Source organism: Falco rusticolus, chromosome 7, assembly GCF_015220075.1.
Source record: "Falco rusticolus isolate bFalRus1 chromosome 7, bFalRus1.pri, whole genome shotgun sequence".
Classification (NCBI taxonomy): Eukaryota; Metazoa; Chordata; class Aves; order Falconiformes; family Falconidae; genus Falco; species Falco rusticolus.
In genome coordinates, this window is record NC_051193.1 from 34,012,462 (window position 1) to 34,033,328 (window position 20,867).

A 20,867-nucleotide genomic window follows, 5' to 3' on the forward strand; every position below is an offset into this window, starting at 1 on the left:
TTAAGAACTAAGTCATAACACAATTCTACCCCTAGGATTTTCCCTGGGAAGAGATTTCCACCAAACAATTTCATAACATGAACAACCCTCTACTAAACTGAGGTTCCAAGAAAAAGCCTGTCACTTTTGCTTGAAACACCAACATTTAACTCTTCAGACATACAGATGAGCTAGCATGCATTTAAAATTAAATCAGTCATGGCTTGCTTACATTGGGGGCACAACATACTGAAAGCACTGTCTGCAGAAGTTTGCAGCTGAGGATTATAAGTGTGAGCAGAACCTCTATGTTCAAGTTTTATTAGATTGTAAAGATTTATTTTTTTTTACTGGCCACTTCTCACACACCAATATTGTACTTTTAGCATTTATTTAATCTTTTAAATTTTCTGAGCAACAAGTGAAATGAAGCACTTATCTATCGCATCCAGGTTTTGGGCAGTACTCACACTTGCAGAAGCTCCTCACTCTGGACAGCCAGAGATGCCTGCAAACAGATCAGAAACACATCAGAAGCAGATCAGCCACAAAGACTGGTGCAGAGGGCATGATGTGCCTTGTTAACCAGGCACTGCTGCAACACTAAGCAGCTGCACTCTTGGCCTTCAAGGGAGTTGCATCCAGCCTCCTTTGGCCAGAAACCTGGCTGCACTACAGCACATAAAGACTGGTGGAAAGCCAGATGAGAATGCAGCAGGTCTAAGAAACAGCATACAGCTGCAAATCTACACAATAAAGGGAAGCAGCAACAGATATGCAAGTCAGAAAAGCCGGCTTAGTCAATCCAACCCTGAAGTTGTCCCTAGATTTGCATGGTCAGTACAGCTACTGGTTTCCCTTGCCACCCATATAAGTTACCACCACCCCCTTTTGACTTCACGCAGTGACACCTGAAGTGGGAAGTTGTACCTGTTTGCAGTTCTCCTGCTTTAATTCTTGAATTTGAACTTTAAAAGATTCATTTTCCTTTTGCACATCCTGTTGAAAGAAAAGAAGCAATATATACACATGTATACATATAGATATAAATTCACAGTACATACACTCCTTACAACACAAGGCACTTCTATCAAAGCTTTACCTGCAACTGTTTTACTTGGCTTGCAATTTCTCGCTCCTTTTCTTCCACTACAGCTTTCAGCTTCTTCATTTGCTCTTCTTCTGCTTTCAATCTGCAGACATGGTTTATAAAGTTAAAAAAAATGGTTAAAGAAAGAATTTAGGCTAAAAAGGGACAGATGCTCTAGCTAGGATGGTTTTCAGCAGGAGAAGGTAAATAAATTCTGTATGCTATATATAATAATCAGAAAAGGAGACCACACACACGGAGAAGAAACCATTGCACTACAGCTCCAAATCAAGAGAACTAACAAAAAGACATGCCAGCTGCAACAGCATTTATTGCACACACTTACCTGCTAAGAACTGGCCTGAAGCGAGCTAGTCATTTCACATGTCAATCAGCAAACACATGTAGCCATAGCTGATCTCAGTAACACTCAGAGCCAGAGTGGGAGAGAAGCAATTGATCATCTGAGCACATCCTGCAAGTCAGCTGACTCTGAAGGTGCCAGGGACAGTCTCGTAAAGGTGAGGCTGCCTTAGATACCACATACAGGCTATACCAGAGCTCTGCTGGGAGGGTAGCACACTATGAGAGCTGCATTAAAGCTGGAGCCCTTTTTGGCACAGCCTCGTACAACCTTCCTCTGACTTACAGCAGCCAGACAAAGCAGAGTCAAAACAGAGGAAAGTCTGGCAGCGTTTCTCCATGACAAGGGAGCTGGAGAATTGGCTATTGCATCTCAGACTGAATATGGCAAACTATCTGTTCATTGCTTTTACTAAGAGCCACAGGCACTTAAATCCCCACTCTTTTAAACACGCTAAACAGAAGGAGGAATTATCACTAGACACAAGAAGCAGCAGCAATTTCACTAGTTAGTAGAGCCCTGGGCGATCAGTCACTTTTGCAACGTGTATGAGCACTACTACTTAGGCACGCCAGGCAGGAACACCAGACACTTGCTATTATACACAGCAGCAGACACAGTAGAGCTGGCTGCTCTACGTCCATCAGCACCAACAGCTTATTTTAGCGAAGCCCACAAAATTCTTAAAGCCAATTCATACATTCTAGTTTAAGATAAACACCCGCACTGAATACATATTATCAGCAGGCACTTGAGAAACTGCTACTAAGCATACTCACAGGCTCTCTAGGTCCTGGACTTGGGATGCAGCAGGCACCTGAAAAACAAAGTTGATTTCCAACCTCATTCTGATGGCACAGTAAAGCTTTCAAATCGACAGCAACTCCTTGCATGAGCAGAGGCACCACACAGTTCGCAAGATACTCGCCAAAGAAATACCAGGAATTTTGCATCAGACATTGCTCCGACAACATCCAAACACATCATGGATTTCAGAAGCACAGCTTACACCATCCTAATTCACACCAGCCAATTTCTCTCCATTCTACCCTTCCCTGAGAATAAATGCCTGTCTCGACATCCACCCAAAATAAGACTGCAACTCAGTTTCTCCCTTCTACCATCAACAAAAATCCGAACTGAACTAGAATACGACTTTATTGGAAAAATTCTTCCATTAAGTTACACCTGGCTTCAAGGATGTCCAGTTGGCTGTTCTCAAGTCCAGTGCAAGAAATCAAAAGCCAAAATATTCCAGGCAGTTGCAATTTCTGCTGCAGGTAAAGGCAGGAGGGAATCACAGACAAGCCTGACCACCTCAACAGGAGCTGCTACATTCAGCTATGGCAAAGGCTCCTCCATAACCACAGCCCTACAGAGACGCTGCTTCAGTCTGGCAAGGAGGTACTTACGACACAGCTATGATTTTTGTCTGTGAGTTTCACAGTTTTCAGACCACCAGAGCTACTCATTATTCACAGTATCATCCAGGTTAAAGAAAAGCTCTCAGAACTTGCTATCCATGTGAAACCTGTTTCGGATGAACACAGTTGAACTAGTGGGCTCCTTGCACTGTACACTACCGGTTTAGTCAAGTGGGATTGAAAATAGCTCTGTAGGTTCAGGCCAATGCAAGTCCTTTGTGAGAGACGGGGGACAAAAACATCTTCCAGTTCAACTATGCAGCACTCCCAAACCACATCCACTCGGCAGGACATACCTGTTGGAGCTGTTGCAGGTTCTGTTGTTCCAATTCCTGAACTTTACTGGTTAATTGTGCAATTGTATCCTTCTGACCCTTAGGACAAAAAAAGAAGTTTAAAAGTGTAAATATAACATTTCCACAGCCAGAAATACTGCAACAGAACTTATTTCCCTTTAGAATACCTAGGAAGCTTACCTGCAGCCGTTCTCCTCTGTTACCAATCTCTTTCTCCTTCTCTTCCAATAAGGCCTCCATGGTTTTCACCTGCTTTTCCTTCCCCTTCAACCTGTACCATTAAACACACACAGACACAAAGCATAAACCCTTGCTCTTTTATCCATCTGAAAAATAAACAAAGGGACATCCTATGCTTTGCAGCATATAAAAGCAGCATATGTGATCAAAGGCACAAACTCCATTCATCCGCTAAAGATCAATGTGTGAACACTTACACTTCAGTCTGGGTTGGCAGAAGATGCCCTTAATCAATGGTAATGCTCATTAAGTGACAGCAGACAAATGCTGCACTGACATATATTGCAGGGATTTTACACTCCTTACCTAAAAATACTTACTTCCCCCTCCCCAGCTGGGGACACAAGGGACTGATGACCATGGTGGCTCAATTCTCATTTATCCACCCAGCTACAGCACAGGTATTATCAAAGTAAGTTTGCCATAGTGCCTTGCCCTACACCCTTCCACCCCAACTTGAATTTTACCCCTTGTAGTTTAACTGGGGCTCATGAGGCCATGCAGCACTTCATCTTGTTTGCCATCTCAGGCCTAGGTATTTCTAATAAGGACACATGTCTAGTAAGACAAGTGTTAATAGCCTGGAACATTTCACGCGAAGTGCAGACACCAGGCAAGAACATTTTAGAGTGAGGCAGGGAAGCAAGGGGTGCAGCACAGGGCAGATCCAACATGTTAACAACTGTACTTACAGAGTCTGAAGTTCTTTGACTTGTGATGTAATCGACACCTAAAGAAAATAATAACTACTTCAGTTCAATGCACATGGAAGAGACAGATAAATGCTATAAACAGCTCTAAGGAGAAACAGGGGGAAAATCCATTAGAAATTATTAGAATAGGCACTGTTACAGTTGTGTAAGCACGAACTTTTTTTTTTGTAGGGGAAAATAAATTATGAGAAATCAAGTGTGTTCACTATTTACTTTTTCCACATTTAAAATGTGACTTCCAGAGCAGAAAAGAAAACCGTGCGAACAGGAACACAAGCAGGCCCAATGGAGCACACTCCCACCATGAGAGACAAAGAAGCAAACACTGATGAAGACAACCACCTCAGTAGCAACTACAGCTCACATCAGAGACCACCCCTGGTCATTTAGACCTTTGCACAAGCAGGTGCTTCTTAGATGCTCTCTGCAATGTCAGCACTCCCTTAAATTCCCATTCTAAAGCTGAACATGGATCAAAGAAATACCATTTAATGGGAACACTTCCTTTCAATTTTGTATAAAAGCCTGACAGTGACTATCTGTGTTGATACTGGCTGTCCAAACCACCTGCTTAGTTTAGTCCTCTACCACAAAATGACGGGAGTTTCAGACATTCCCAAAAATCTCTATTCTGCTTGCAGGAGAACAAAAGGTGCATAATACACCACCTCTGGAGCAAGCACCCCTCATAGGTAGCCTTCTGGAGATAGTAACTCTAAACTGCATTTTGTTCTGGGCTCCGTGTCAGTTCCAGGGAAGGAAAACACACACAAATGCCTCCAGTTCCTAAGAATTTGCTTTGGAGGAAAAGCCCAAGATGGAAACATATTCTATAAAGCTTTGCCTAAAAAGGACAAAATTTGAACACTCAGGAAAGAAGAAAAGTGCATGAAATTGGAATGTAGTGAGAAAGAGTGAAGAAAGTACAGACATAAAAACCCACGACCCACACACAAACAAGTAAGCAAACTTCCTGACAGCACAAATGGATTAAGCTGCCTGCAGAATGGCCTCCCTAAGGAAACACAGGTTCCCTTTGTGGTGGATGCTAGACAGCAAGCATGCCAAAAAAGCCAGTACTCTTCCACTTCTGCGTTCCTGATAGCTAGAGTAAAACTTACTCCGCCAAGACAAGCTTTCTTTGAACACTGGAAAGAAAACAGTCTTAGCTTTACCTGGGAACCAGATACTATTTGGGCCTGTAGTATTTTTCTAGCAACACAGAAAGGCCAACAAAAGGAGAACTCGCACCTTCAGCACTTGAGATTTCTGAGTTGCTGGCCTCAAAGGATGCCCCAGGGTTGCATGTTTACTACAGGGACAATATGCAACATGCCCAGCCAGAACTAATGCTACAATGCTTTAAGTTATAGCAATTCTTGCCAAATTTCATACTGAAAGTTCAAAAAGCTCAGGCATCCAGAGGAATGTGGTTTTTGAAGGACAGTAGTAGTTATACTACGTATTTACAGCTTTGTACCCAAGAATAGCATAGCTCTACCATTAAGATGTTCCCTTTCCCAACGACATTCACCAGTGAAACAAAACACACTAGAACAGAAATGAGTGAGCAGCACATCCACGGCAAGGCTGTTTCACACTTCTGGTACTAAGGTATTTTACCTGTTTTTCCATCTCAAGCTGGGAATTTCCTACTTCTTCTTTCAGAGCCTCTATTTCCTGTGTCAAAGCCTTTTCAATGACAAAACAGACAGGATTGGACAATGGAAACACAAAAATGCCACAAAAAGGGACGCTACAAAATCATCACTATAGAATGCCATGCAGTAACAAATAAATGGTAGTCAGTGGCATAGACACAAAAAGGAAGGTAGGTATTGCAGAGAGATACCTGAACAGCCTTCTCCTTGCTTGCTACTTTAAGGATTTCAGCTTGTAGGAGTTCCTCCACTGATTTTATTTTTCCATCCTTCTCATGGATCCTTAAAGAGATTAGACAAACATTAGTTGGCTGAACAAATGCGCTACTCAAGCAAATACACAAGCTTTGGTTCTGCTATTCCATCATGTTGCCAGCCTCTGGGATCCACAGAGGGACTACGCAGAATAAACAAAAAGGAGGAATAGGACTGGGAATAATGCAGAACAATCTGGCTTTATATAACCAGTAGTTCACATGCTAAATAGATACTATTACTGTCTAAAAATGCAGATTAAGGTATCAATAGTCCCTGGAATGACATACACTTAACTTCAGCCTTCACTGAACATGCCCAAGTATTTATCAACTTCAAATACACACACAGAGCATAAACAAGCCCACTCCTTTCAGAGTGCCTACTGAAAAAAAAAGCAAACACCAACGATTATCTGACAGTCTATCCTTGTCTAGTCAGTTAGGCTTATGAAGTTAATTGCTTAGCAGAGAAGGAACTGGATTTTCAAAAGTTACTCATGTGATATGTTCTCTAAAGTGATAATGCTCCCTGCCACACAAACATACTTCACCCAGTTAAAAGCAAATCATTTCAGGGAAGCATAACACTTAGAAGTCTTGGAATAACAACAGACAGAAGTAACAATCAGAAATGAAATCTGTGCAGTAACTTACACTTTCTGGAGTTCTTCCACCAGTGATTGGAAGGAAACCTGTTCAAAACAGAGCTTCAGAAGACAGCAAAACAATCTGCAGGTGTTGAGGGGTTTGGAGTAGAGCTTGAGCACTCTGGCACTGGATAAACTATGTAGCACCTTAACGATTTGATCTATCTGGCTGCTCTTGAGGAAGATTAACTGTTGGTCTCCAGTTCCCGGCAAATCAGTAAATACTAAGTCTGCCACGGGTTCCAAGAAAAAAAAAAAAAGCAAACCCACACCATCTTTACCAGGAGAGGCTGAGGTTCAGGACCAGCATTTGATTAGCCAAATTTTTCACACTGGCACTACTGTACAGCTCTCCACAGTTATTGTGCCTACCCTCTCCCATAAGTGGCTTTCAAGAAACTAAGTGCCCTCCTGAGTGGTCCAAGCAGAGCTGGATGTCAAGGAAAGGCACTTCCTGGTCAGCACCAAGTATACATCAAAAACAGCAATCCTGGTTTTGCGTCACTGAACAGAGACAAACCAAAGGGGGCTGTCACACCTGCGCAAGTGTGTATTAACATTAAAAAGTTCAAATATGCATAATGAAGCTGATGCAGTATCATCTGCCTGCCAGCCATGCTTGCTGCATTGGGCTTCTGGAGGGGGGGGGGGGGGGGGGGTGCAAAATCAACCCAAAGCCATTTCAGTGCGTGCAAACTCACACCAACCCAGAACCATTGCCAAGTGGAACCTTTACATTTGCCATGTTTCTGACATTTATGCAAAGGAAGTATTTGACAAGAGTATCAGCTTCCAGACCAATGCTGGAAGAAAACAGGATTGTTTGCCAGCAGGCTTCAAAAGACATCTTCACCTTTTTCCCTTGACTTTTGCAACCACAGCAAGATTCTTTTAGATTTAGTTTAGGTGTAATAAAAGTTTTAGATGAAAAGCGCTACCTGCTCCGATTGCTGAATTTGCAGACTTTGAAGTTCTTTTCTCAAGGATGAATTTTCCGTCCGCAGTGCCTTTGAAAGCAGACACACAGATAATGAAAGACTCATTTGTTGGAGGAAAAGCGTTAAGCTTGACAGAAAAGTCGCTTATTTTAGAACAAGTGAAAGACTTGTAAAGTCTGAAAGAGACCCTCCTCTGCAGCAAGTTGGAGCCAAAGTATTCAAGGGACTAATTAGTCACTATGGACAACTCTGACTGGACTTCAATCTATAGGAAGCTGAAGTCCAGGGGAACATTACGGTGATGTGCTCATATATTTGGCTGTTTAGTAAGTAACCTATTTGCTAGTGTGCAATGCCTTCCCAGTACAGGGGTGTCATCGATACACTTGGAATGTAGGAACATTAAGAGACTGAGCATTGTCTTGGCTATGTCCAGGTAGACAGGACATAGCTTTCCAGTAAAACCCAGTTGAAAACAAACAGGAATTTTTGTACTGGCTTTCCAGACTTCTCATCACTAGCTCCTTTATAAACAGAAGAGAAAGGAAATACCTTTATCATCATTCCAGAAGTGTCACCAGTTTATAATCTGTTTAACCCTTCAGATTATCAACTAAGCAAAAAGATGCAAGACTCCCAAACACCCTTTCCTAAAGAAAGATTTGTTGCACGTTAGGCCAAACATACTGCTCTGGAGATACTCACTTCATTCTGAAAGACACCAGGTACACATCCTAGTTAAATCTACTCTAGACTAAGCAGAGTAAGCATGTGCGTTGATGGCATACATTAAGTGCTTCTCTATCTCATCAAAAAGGTTTCAACCTTGTCTCCAATGAGATGCTTTTCCTATCAAAGGGAATGACCTCAGACTTCACTATGAGCACTCAAACATACACTTTGCACAAGAGCACTTAATCTCTACTTCCCCATAAAAAGACAGTATGAGAGATTTTACCTTCAGCTCCTCTTCTTTATTAGCCACCTGTATGAGTCCTGCCTCAAGCAGCTCTTCAACTGTCTTTATTTTGTCATCCCTCTCTCTCATGCTGAGAAATCAAAAGTGAGATTTAGGAAAGAGTTAATCTTCGAAGGCAGTTCAGCTATCAACAGTAACTTTGCTGCCAACAAAACCAGGCCTTTGTTTTAGCCGATGATTCGAAAGAAAAGTATTTCTTACCTTCTTTCCATCTGCTCTAGCAAGTCTTTGTTTGCCTATAAAAAACACAATAGGGCGATCATTAATTGGATCAATAATGGGTTGGGATTTTAAAGCCAGAAATAACTAGAGAGCATCAACTTAACCAGAAGCTTAGTTACCACACTAATCCAGAAGGGAAAACAAAGTAGGGGGAGAATAACCTCATGGCACGTGCATCTAATATTGATGCTGGAAAGATTTCAGTCCTTCGAGGTGGTACACATCTAGCCGAAATGCCTTTGTGATTTTACAGTGATAAGACTACAGGAGTTCTGGTGACAAGATGCTGTGGGACATAAGACCCCAGTGATCCTAGGGAGCATCAAGCATGACAAGCACTGTGCAGCGGCATCTAATCTGTAGCAGCTAGCTCAGCACCTGAAAAATCTACTTGAGTGTTTATCAAAACCACAAGCTCCACCTGAGGCTCACGCAGCAGAACATCTATGATTTCTCAACAACATATTGTGAGAGACCACACGAACATAAGCCAGTTACCAAGAAAAATCAGCCCCACAATTTCAGACAGGACAGCAAATCAGGCAGACCCAGGGGAATAAGGCTGCAAATCTGGTTGTCTGCCAGAAGAAACTGAGCTGCTCCAGACAGGGAGCTGCTGGCTAGCAGACACAAGTGCAGAAAAGGAAACAAGTTTCCTGTCCTGCAAGTCTTCTTCCTGTGTTTCAGGAAGTTCTCTCATTCCACACTGATACAAAGTCAGGGGCGTTCACAAGAGCTATCCCATCCCAGGCAATACCTGCAAAGGAGATGGGGCTGAGCAACACAACAGCTTATCCAGCCCGAGTACCAGTCAGGATGGCTGCAAACAGGTGTGCCATGGGCAAAAATACAGAAGAGAAGGCAAAAAGACATCATGATACGAGAAGTTTTCCCGTTCCATTGGCCTGTTCTTTGGTTACTACCAGTTTGAGAATTCATTCCAGGATGGAAGAAAACAAGTACAGTAAAAATCCTACTCTGATCTCTCCACAGCACTGTAAGAAACCTTTCCCCTGGAAGGGCTGGCTGTTCATGGGAATTTTCTTTTATTCCCAAAAATTGCCAATAAAAGCGGGAGAGGTTGGAGAAGTCAGTCCTTGCTTGTGTTAGGCTAGCATTCTTCAGGGGAGGAAAAAACAACGTTTTGTTTGGACACTCTTGGCTAGGTCTAGCAGACAGTCACAACTGCCTTACTTGAACCCTCCATGGAAAACAAAATACCTAAAAAGCAACAGGCTTTGACACCAACCAGCTCAGCCTAGGGTCAGCCTAAGAAAAAAAACACTTAACAAGTTGAAAAGAACAGAAGATAGTTGATACAACCTCAGCAAACGCTGGCTATACCTGCTCTGACAGGAGAGTCTGCAGCTGCTGAACTTCACCTTGCAGAGTTGTGTTTTGATCCTTGAGAACCTGGAAGGAATTTAAACATTTTATCAGTTCAGAACTACAAACCCTAACTCCAGCATTTCATAACAGCAATGAGGTAATCAAATAGCACAGAACTCATTACAGTGAGTTCTTTGGAAGCTACTTTCCTGCTTTCTATTTCTTTCTATCCTTTCCCCTTCTTTCTTGCTTTTCTGTATAAATACTTTTGTCCTTATGTTCCCATGAGAAATTCAGCTGTTACCATCTTTATTCCCTGGCAGAAAAATCAGACAGTACCAAGTGTGACAGGCAAGAGAAACTGCATTTTCCTCCTAAAGCAGTATCAGCATCATGTCAAGATTTGATAGCTGCCTCTTACAAAACACTCATATGGCAAAGCAAATGATCCAGGATCACCTCTCTAGTTCTCTTCAGCTGAGGATGCACAGCAAGGAATTGACAGTCCAGCAAGCAGAGAGCTTTGCACAGCTCCTACACTTGGTCGGACTGCAGGCTGGAAAGAGGCAAATCAGGGAGAAGAACAAGCATACCGAGCACCTTGCCTCCACTCCTGCACTCCTGCTCCATACAAAAGACATGGCAGCCCTTAACAGACAGACTGTCTGTCTAGATTTCTCATATGTATTTCTAAATCCTCCTCTATTATTGTTTTTTGCTTTACAAAGTCTTTTTAAAGACCTGCTTGCTGCTTTAAAACAGTAAAAAGCAGGACACATGATCTGTGCTTCAGACCCAAAGCCTTTCAGGGACAATGTAAGCAGGAAAGGACAGCAAAGGCAAGGATTAAAAGAATTGCTCTGTTTTGAACCTGGCTTTTCCATCTTTCATGTGCATGGGAAAAAAGCAGTACTTCCTCAGGTGGAAACATTTAGCACAGAGCCGTCTGGCTTACGTTTGGGATCAAAGACAGGAGGAGAAGGAGACTAGAAGGCCCCATAATATTCATGTCGAGAGCTCTGGGGATTTCCACAGTATCACTATGATGACAATCTGTGTTCAGTTCTCTATTCACTTCCCAAGAACTGCCAGAAATTGCATCCAGGTGATTTTTGCCATTCCTTAGCACCAAGTTGATTTCAGCACATAACCATTCACAACACCTCTAAGGCTTTTTTCCTCAGTAGCAGTTACTTCAGGAACTAACACGCTAAAGGAAGTTCCGTTTATTCCTCCCCATACTCGTTTTCAGCATTTCACCTACCATCTTAAAATGTTCCACCATGCTGACAGCCCTGAGAACATCACTAACCTGAGACCTGCCAACTTGCTGAAGACTGCCACCTCTTCCCACTCCCCTTTCCAGACTGTTTATGCACCGATTGCCCAGCACACACACTGAAGATTCAGTCAATAGCTTTATTAGAAAAAACAACTGAAGCTGTACTTTGCTTCCTAATCTATTAACTGAGTAAACTTCTTCCCTCTTGCTCTCTGACAGCTTAGAGAAACTATGGAGCCTTGCTAGGGACCCTCATCAAAACCTCTTTGAAAGTGCCACTGTAATACGTGAATCAAGCTTACTACTTGCTTGCTAACACCTTCAAAGAGCTCCAGGAGACTCATGAAGCATGGCTTCCCCTACCAAAGCATGCTGCCTCTGCCACTACCCACCTACTGTTTCTCACTAGCAAACTTACCAACTTCCCACTCTGCATCTCATAATGTCTTTTCACCAGAAACATCAGAAGAGCAGCAGTACTCAACGTGGGCTTTAAAGGAGTTACAAAGATGAAGCCATCACCTTTCTCAGGAAGCAGGTCTATTTCTAACAGCTGAAGTTCAGAAGAAAAAGCCTAAGGTGGCAGAGGGCAAGGAGGAATTAAGTGCACACACCATCTAGAAACAAGTACCAGCTTTGCTGTGCAGACTCCAGATGTCAGAACTAAAAGCTTCAGCAATTTAGCTGCAGCCTTATGAGAAATAATTGGGAAGACAGCAGGAGAAAAATAAGCACTTTTACACCTACTCTGGGGGAGGGGCAGGGAGACAAAGACCTGACAACATGATAATCCAAAGGCTCACAACAAGAAGGCCTTGAGACTCAGAAGGTGGAATGCAGGAAAACCACAATAGTTTTTACTAAACAGCCTCCTTTTCCAGATTTCAAAGATCTCACTCTTCACAACTGCAGACACTGTGCTTGTGTTATGCCACCTCTTACTCTGCTGCACGGTTGTTGCTGCTACTGTGACATCCCACATCACTCTTGCCTTGTGAAGCGAATACTATAATTTACCTTAATACCCGAAACTCAGTTCTATTTCATACATCAACATTCAGTTGTATGAACTGCTCTGCAACCTCTGAAGTCTGGAAAACTTACTGTAAATAAGCACAAGAATAACTGTTCTGCATCTTACCTTGAATTCTTCTTTTGTGTTTGAAATCTGAGCAAGTTCTTCTCGAAGCTGATCTTCAAGTGTTCTTATTTTGTCATCTTTGATGTGAATGCTGAGACACAGCAGAACAGTTAAATACATTTCCTCACCCAAGTCTTACAAAAAGCATCAATTCAAAAGAACACAGAAGACTGACAAACATTGTTTATCAAATCCCGAGCTATTTACCTTTTCTGCATCCTTTCCAGCTCATGTACAGCAGCAGCCTAGATATAAAGAGGATTAACACAGACTTAGGATACATCACATGATTCAATCAACCTTTCATTCCACAATATTAAAAAGCTAGAACAAGTCATTTGGCCTCTCAGCACATGACTCGCCAGCAAGAGCGAAAGAGCTTTGTCTTCATGCACTTTTAGAAGACTGCTATGTAGCAGGCAAGCATGCAGTTAGAGGTCTTCTTCCCTTTGCCTAAGAGATTCATTTGACAACCAGGATTATCTCTAATTAAACACTTCATTTCCACCTCTATAATGAACAGGCCACATAGCAGTAACAGAGGGACAGCATTTGTGTTCGGTTCTAAAAAGGAACTTATGGTGAGGCAGAGAGGGGCTGTATGCTTTTGGGGTTTGAGGGATGCTCATGACCTTTATATGCAAATGCTGAAACTGCATATTCAAGCACAGTTGTCTTCACTCCTGTGAAGCATCCAGCACTCTGCACGCCTGCAAATCTACACCAACCAAGCTAACTGCTTCATTAACTTGGTTATTTAAGTAAGAAAGATTTTGCTGGTGAAGGACGGGTAAGAAGCAGGCCTCCCACCAGCTATAAGAATTCCAGGGAATCACGTATTAGCCCAATTCGGTAGCCTGATGTCTTTAATGTGCTTAAGCACAGCTCCCTTAAAGCCAACAGATCTGCATTTGCATTTATGACAGAATAGGTAGTGGAAGAGAACAAAGAAATATTTAATGAAATAATTATTTTACCTGTTCATTTGTCAGAGCCTGTAACTTCTGTACTTCTGATTTCAGAGATAGGTTCATATTCTGTAAAACCTTAAGGAAGGAGAAAAAAAAAATGTCTATCTGCACTTCGCATAGAGACAGTATTTCAGGCAAGTTCACCCTCCAGTGCAAAGTATTTCAGGTTACTTTTTGAAGGCTCTAGAGTTAAAACAAGGTAAAGGGGTAAAAAGCAAGGCAAAACCTCAAGCTTTCTTATCAACAGCTTCCCAACATCAAGCATTGGCCTTGCCTAGAACAGCAATCTCAGCAGACTCGTTGCTGAAAGAGTAGCTGCTGACTCAAAGGCAGCAGCCTTGCAAGTTTCATTTTGTACATGCAACCAACAAGCCTCTCCCTGTATCCACTGGCAGATGCACATGGCTGTTACTATACCTTGAGCTCTTCCTCCTTGCTGGTTAAGTTGGCACGTTCATTGCCTAACGAGTCCTCCATCTGCTTTATCTTTTTGTCCTTTTCTGCAATCCTGCACAAATGAGAAATGATGACACGTCAGTACTGAAAGGTCTTGGATGAAAGTGGTACATGAAGTGTCAGGCTAAACACAAAATACACGCTGGCCCCTAAGCCCAGCTCTTACTCTAACTCCTGCTGACAGTACACTTTGGGTCCAAAAGCTTTTCCATCCATTTTAAATGGTGTGTGCTTGCCAAAAATTTATGAGACATTTTCCAGCTCTGAAACACAACTACCCAATCTCCCAAAGGGAGAAGTCTCCTGGCACAGCCATATAGCCCAGATATTAACAGTTTTCATGGTCACACACATTCCTGCACACTGCACTGATCCCTAAACATAAGCAGTGACAAACAAGAGAGGAGACACTGCTTTCCGTGTAGCACAGAGCCACATACAACAGACTCCAAATCTGAGGCCAGCCACAGAAGGGAAATCCATAGGAAGCTGTTTCCCAGCTCCCAAGTCAATCTCATGGTGAGAGTTAAAAGCATAGGCAGCAACGTTTCCATCACCAGTCCCTCCCATACACACTGCACGTGTGTGGAGAAAAGGCAGCATGCATTAAAAGCCAGTAACACCTCCCAAATACCAGAGGAAATGAATGCTCACACTTTGTGCAGTTCTTCTGCCAGGACTGAAGCCGAGTTCTGCAGAAGAGGAGGGGAGGGGGGAAAAACACAACATAGCTGAAAGTAAAGCAAGTCAAAGAATCATCATCTACAGTGAGCCAGAAATAGCATTTGTAAGATTTGCCTAGTTATTTTGAACTGGCACAGGACACTTCCAACTATTTCCTGGCTAAGGAACACTGAAGTAATACCAGCACACACTTACGTCCCTTCCCCTTTGGCCTAAGGTGACATGAAGGGAAAACATGAACCATCTTATTTGCCCTTTACCAGATTCAAACAAGCCACAGGGATCACCAGCACTCATCTCTCAAGGGTTAAGTGCTTTACAGGACATTCTGCTGAAGCCACTCAAATTTAAAAAAACGAAAACCCTGCACAGGGCATCAGGACTTGTGTTAGGAACAGAAACAGCAGCATAAAATCAACAAGTGGCATTTTTTTCCCCCCTAGAAAAAGCCTATTCTCACGTGGTCACCCACAACAGCGTAGGGGAGACCCACCGCACTGGTTATCAAGGGACCTCTGCAGAATATTTCACATCCAGCTTGGTATCAGCTGTGGCAGAAATTTCACGTTCATTTGTGCTTCAGATACATGGTCCTCCTTACCCAGCCTTACCCTCCACCAGAATCCTGGCTCTTTCAGAGCTTGTGCCCATGGGACCCCTATAGCAATTCTTATACTGCCTTATCTGGACCATACCAGAGAGAACAGTACCACAGAAATAAATAAATAAAGGGAATAAAGAGTTCCAGTCCCAGAGGGTCACCTTAATGACCAAAACAGTTTCATCCATCCCAATGTGCTGAGAAGCACCCAGCCCAACTTCACCCCCCCAAAGCGCCATTTTTACAGCCAGCATCTGTAGCAGAAGAATGGCCCCGTGTTTCTATGGCCAGTGGGGCCACATGGAGACAGCACACATCTCCTTCCAACAGCCTCCCTGTGTCACCCAGAGCTAAGGAGTAAAATTTCCCTAGGGATGCATTTTCAAAGACCTTTAGAAGGACTGGGACGGAGAGGAGTAGGTCATGAAGACACTACAAATCCAGAGAGCCTCTTCCTTCTCTACTCTCGCTGCCCAATGGGTTAAAGCACTTTAAGCAAAACCAGATAACACATTTTCAGTCTGATGTTGAATTTAATCAAACTACATCAACCACGCCCATGATTAAAAGAACACAGCACCCAATTGCATAGGAACAGTCTCCATTTGCGCCTACAGAAGTCACGGCCTTCCTGAGCTGCTTTCTGTGGCCTAGCTCTACATGGAAGCAACTTCAGTGACCCTGGGGTTTTACATAGTGTTTACAACAGAAATAATTTCTCAGAGAGACAGTCAAATTAAAATTTTAGATATTAAAAAGATCGAGAAAGGTATTGTGCAGGTTTGCTGGGTTTTTTAGCTTTTTTTTTTTTCTTCTGCATAGAAATCACCACTGAAATGAACAAATAGCTTTGTATGGGTGCTCCCATAAGACACTGATGCAAAAGGGAAAAGCATGATCAGATGGTTCATAGGAGGAGTGCAAAAAGACCAGAAGAACCACAAGATAGGATTGTACGCATGCAAAGCTACAGAAAACAAACATTCAAAAAGGTAGTCTACCCTTTGGTTATAAATGAAAGCCACCAGAAGACTAAATAAGTGGATATTTCCCCCAAAAGGACAGCAGAAGCTTAAGTTTTAAATCAGTCTGAGAAACATTAGAAAAAAGGATGCTAACAAGTCTTTGCCTTCAGCATTACATATCTCATCCAGCTACAAAAAAAAAATCTGGCTTTTAATGAAAGTTCACAATTCATGACTACAAAAGAAAGTCTGAGAACATGCTGTACCTGGGCTGCCATTTTTGAATGAAACTTCTGAAGCTGAGCATTCAAAGCATTATTCTGCTCTATCAGCTCCTTGTAAGAGAGCACAGAAAGAAAAGCAGGCTGAGATCTGCAGCTAGTCAACTTTTGCTAGGATTAGCTCTTAGCCATGATTATGTTAGTAAGAACAGTTTAGCATTTACATTTCAGACACTTTTGAAAGACACTTTTTCTCCCCACTAAGATCAATCAGTTTGAGTGGAAGCACAACAACCTGTTCTGTATCAAAAGAAAAGCATACCCTGCCCCACTGCACACCGTTTGGTTTCCCTGAAGCCCTCAAGAGCTATGTCCACACTGCCTCTCACCACTTGATGCCAGGAAAACGGATCACTCCAGAAGAGCTCACACAAACATCAAAAGGTATATGGCTGCTCTTCGAGGGTGTTCCCCAGACCATAGCATCATTTCACAGCTTGGGAAGTCACCTGGCTCGGCACATTTCCCTGACTTGCCCAGAGTGCTGCTCAGGTCTGAGATGGCCCCAGACCTCCTCATAGCACCACATGCAAGGTCTCATTCATAAATTGCCAGATAACAGGCTGGACCAGTTTTCTCATTTGGTATTCAGTGGGAAAGCTTTACCAAAGCAGCACTTCAAGGATATTACTGCATTTCCATAGGCACAAAGTGGAAGGAAAAAAACCAAACCCTTAAGATACTTGAGCAATACTACCTGCACCTGCATTTGCAGGGAGTCCTCCGCAGTAGCTCTCTTTTGCTCAGCCTCCATTAACTGCAACATCCTCTGCTCCAGCTGCTGTTTTGACACCATTGTATCAGTAAGTTTACTGTGCAAGCTCTGGATTTCATTGTCTTTGGCCACAAGCTTATTCTGCACATCTGCAGCAGAAATGTCAGGATTTTAATTCAGAACTAAATATTTAACTTTGGGGGAAATAATTTTCACTGTAAACAGGCAGGCTGATTAGAAGCCTTATTCCAGAAAGCCAAGGTTCAGCTCTCCCATCAGCATTCAACTGGTATCACAACATATAATCTCCCCAGAGTGCTGAAGCAACACAGACTTCCACCTGAGCTTTACTCAAGCCATTTACTCAATAATGCCCTTCCTTCACAAACCACAACAGCCAGATCACTGCAGTAAACATTATTTGGAAATTTTGCTATACGTGCCTTGTTGTGCTGCTTCATGTTCTGCTGTTCTTTTCCTGAGATAAGCCTGGATTTCTTCCCATCTTCTCTCTGCTTCCTGCTGCTGAACCTTCACATTGAAGAGAGAGTTGATAAAAAGAAGTCTAACCTTTTTCATTTTTGAAGCATTCAGAGTGCATCTCTTTGGTGCTATTCCCAAAACATATGGCAAAGTAGTAAAACCATTTCTTGTTTCCATTAGGACACATCAGAGAGAAAAAGTGCCCTGTAATCCTCCTCCCAGAGTAGTTTAGCCCATTAATTTGAAAGGCAAATTGTGAACAGGAATTCATTATAGACTCTTAACAGGATGGTTTCTGTTATATGAAAGTGTAACATCTTTGCCCTGCAAGTTCAGCCTTAACACCAGAAGCCAGACTAGCCAGGCATCACACAAATCTGCATTTATAATTAAAATATGTCTCAACTCTAGGTACCAACTCTCCATCTGCAAGGGCTAGAGGCAGGGAGAACTTCTGGTAACTAAGACAATTCCAAGTAAGAAAAAAGTAGCATGCTCTGGATTGGCACTCTCACCCAAAAATGCTGTTTCTCTTCTGGGGAAAAAAAACAAACAAATAAAAAACCACACAAACAAAAGACCTTTTCTTCCGAAGAACAGGAAAGAGATGCATCCAGAAGCCAGTCCATTTACATTTTAACTCTTTAAAAAAAAAGTATATTTAAAAACTTAAACACTTAAGCAAAAGCATGTAGTTTCAAATAAAAATCACACAAGAACAGCACTATACGGATGAACAGCTCCAAAATACCAAGTCTTGCTGGAATTGTAAGCTCACAGAGAGCAGAATTCAGTATCACCAGTTAAACTTTTTAAAGATATTTACCTAGAAGGGTAAGTTTAAATTCAGTCAATCAAAATCCAGAGTACTGAATAAAAGCATTAAATAAGCCCATAGGCTGGCTCAGCCTATCTGAAAATAGATACTTGCACATATAAAGACGACAGAGATTTAGCAGCCAGGGAAATAGCTAAAGTGATTCTTGCACACCTCGCATCCCCCCGATTCAGAACTTGGCTCAGATAAAGCCTTGAATGCCACGACAGGCAGAGAAAATCCAAGTCACCTTTAGCTGAGCAAGGGCCTGCTCTGCATTCTTCTTCTGAAGCTCCTCTTGCTGCAGCTTACTGGTCTTCTCTCCCAGCTCATTCACCAGCCTAGCATAATCCTGGCGCAGTTTGTTCAGTTCAGCCGACTGCCTAAAAATAAACATTTTCAGGGGTTTGGTTTTGTTGTTTGTTTGAGGTTTTTTCCCCAAAAAGCACAGGCCACAACAACAGGTACTTAAGTCAACACCAAGTCTTGTATTTGCAGCCAGCAGGCTGTACTGGGCATGCTGTTTTTTCACAAGGCTTCATCCTAGGAAAGGGATGAGGGTCAGAGCACAGCAGCTACAACCCACTGAGTCAGAAACAAAAGGTCAGCAATAAGTCAGAAGCATCAGTTCCTTTAAAAGGTTTGCAAACTGATGGACACAATTTGGACAGGCTTATAGAAACTAAAGAGGCTCAGCATAAGCAAAGGTCTCACATCGAATTCACATTCCTTTCCCCTTCCCATAAAAGATCACTGATCTCAGACCTACTTAAGACTGTTCCTCCTAGACTACTGACTGCATGCACATCTTCAGACTACACAGTTGCCTCCTGGCCTCGATTTATATGTTAATTTACACGTTAATTTACAAAGATATCCAATTCACTCTCTCATTTAGGGAAAGAAGATGCATTTATATAGCCCAAGGGAAGAATTTTTTCACTTGGACACAAAGAGGAGCCTTTCAAAAAGCATTGTATTTTTGCCTTAAGTTTTCCTGAATTAAGGATTTTTCAAGATAACTTTTAAGAGATAATGATGCTTCATTTCTACAAACAGGACACCTAAAATCAGGGTACCAATACCCTTCTTGTTACATCAACCTGCCCTGGCAGAACATGCACAGGGAGCAGAACACACCTCTGCGAGGCTGCACTTGGCAGAGCAGAAGCTGTTAACAGGAAGGTCCACACAGAAGCTGCATCTCTGCAAGAACAGCATAGCCAGAGAAGAAAATAAAAAGCCCTTTCCAAGTCCTAACAGCGGTTTTAACATTCTAGCCTCCGACAGTAACTGCTGGAGTAACAAAAAAATCAAATATCTGAAAAAATGAAGTGTTGGTTTTGCTTTCTAGAGGCAGAAGCCTACTGGCAGCAATTCACCTGTCTGACTATACACCTTACCAGGGTGCTCAGCTTTTACCACAATACATACAGTCCTCTCTGCCAGCTCTGGAGCAGCCTAAGTCATAACTCACAAAAGACAAAACCTTGAGATGACTTTTTTGTTTCTCCAAACATGTGCAACAGCAGCAGATAAATTCAAGTGCCATCCCAGCAGTATCATTAACTGTGGGGTGTTGATATTTTTTTCTTATTGCAAGACTGATTTATAAATTTTAGAGCTGCTGTTTTCCCAAGAGGCCAGCATCAGCACGTCTCCTAAAGGCCCAAGGGAAAACATATATACCCTGCCAAAAACACCTACTGTGGCTGAGCACTTCTTTCTGCTCAGCACCTACTCCCTAAAAGCTCACTCAGGCTTTAAATTGATAAAAGACAGTTACCTATTTTGAAAGCATTGTTCTTAATTGAAATACTACCTCCCCAGCCCAAAATATGTGTGTTCGTAGTTTAACCACAAATTCAGAGACAGCCAAGGAGATGGAAACAAAAGGAGCAGAAGCCAGACAACTCTTCAGGGGAGACTTAAAAACACACAGAGCTCCAAGTAGCTGTTAACGTACTTGCTCTCCATTTGATTGGTAGAAGTACTGACAGCATCTCTCAGGATACCATTTTCCTGCTTCAGGTGGCTTATCTCTGCCTCCATCTGCTCACGGAGTTGCTGGAACTGATGGGGAAAGGAAGATCAATTCCAAAAAAGATTAAACTAAGGAGCAATGAAAAAACCCCAACAACTTGTAACAATAGAAAAGATATCACAATAGTTTAAGTAAATAAAACTAAGTGGATTTTTTGGGAGAGGGGCAGCTTTATATCCCTCTTCATACACCCACTCTTAATTTAAACTGTGCAACTCAGACCCTCTTGCTCAAGTAAACATTGGTTTCCTTTTATACCAGTGTATCAACCTATTTATCAAAGCAACA

The 20,867-nt window shown here is 42.4% G+C and overlaps 1 protein-coding gene across 10 annotated transcripts in view; it reads right to left on the reverse strand.

Annotated features, from left to right (window-relative positions):
• The window catches only part of KTN1 (kinectin 1), a 78,044-nt gene that overhangs the window by 19,059 nt on the left and 38,118 nt on the right, over positions 1-20,867 (reverse strand). For 7 of the 10 annotated variants that reach the window (XM_037394862.1, XM_037394863.1, XM_037394860.1 and 4 more), the window contains 24 exons: positions 20,502-20,608; positions 18,786-18,918; positions 17,679-17,766; positions 17,218-17,384; positions 16,506-16,574; positions 14,644-14,681; positions 13,951-14,041; positions 13,540-13,608; positions 12,770-12,807; positions 12,563-12,653; positions 10,155-10,223; positions 8,790-8,824; positions 8,568-8,658; positions 7,610-7,678; positions 6,679-6,716; positions 5,959-6,049; positions 5,730-5,798; positions 4,086-4,123; positions 3,334-3,424; positions 3,154-3,231; positions 2,213-2,250; positions 1,082-1,172; positions 910-978; positions 450-487 (listed from right to left, as the gene is read on the reverse strand). In XM_037394862.1, the coding sequence (XP_037250759.1) occupies positions 450-487; positions 910-978; positions 1,082-1,172; positions 2,213-2,250; positions 3,154-3,231; positions 3,334-3,424; positions 4,086-4,123; positions 5,730-5,798; positions 5,959-6,049; positions 6,679-6,716; positions 7,610-7,678; positions 8,568-8,658; positions 8,790-8,824; positions 10,155-10,223; positions 12,563-12,653; positions 12,770-12,807; positions 13,540-13,608; positions 13,951-14,041; positions 14,644-14,681; positions 16,506-16,574; positions 17,218-17,384; positions 17,679-17,766; positions 18,786-18,918; positions 20,502-20,608 (1,796 nt within the window). The remainder of the gene's footprint in view (positions 1-449; positions 488-909; positions 979-1,081; positions 1,173-2,212; positions 2,251-3,153; positions 3,232-3,333; positions 3,425-4,085; positions 4,124-5,729; positions 5,799-5,958; positions 6,050-6,678; positions 6,717-7,609; positions 7,679-8,567; positions 8,659-8,789; positions 8,825-10,154; positions 10,224-12,562; positions 12,654-12,769; positions 12,808-13,539; positions 13,609-13,950; positions 14,042-14,643; positions 14,682-16,505; positions 16,575-17,217; positions 17,385-17,678; positions 17,767-18,785; positions 18,919-20,501; positions 20,609-20,867) is intronic. The other 3 variants (XM_037394866.1, XM_037394859.1, XM_037394858.1) reach the window with 2 other exon arrangements.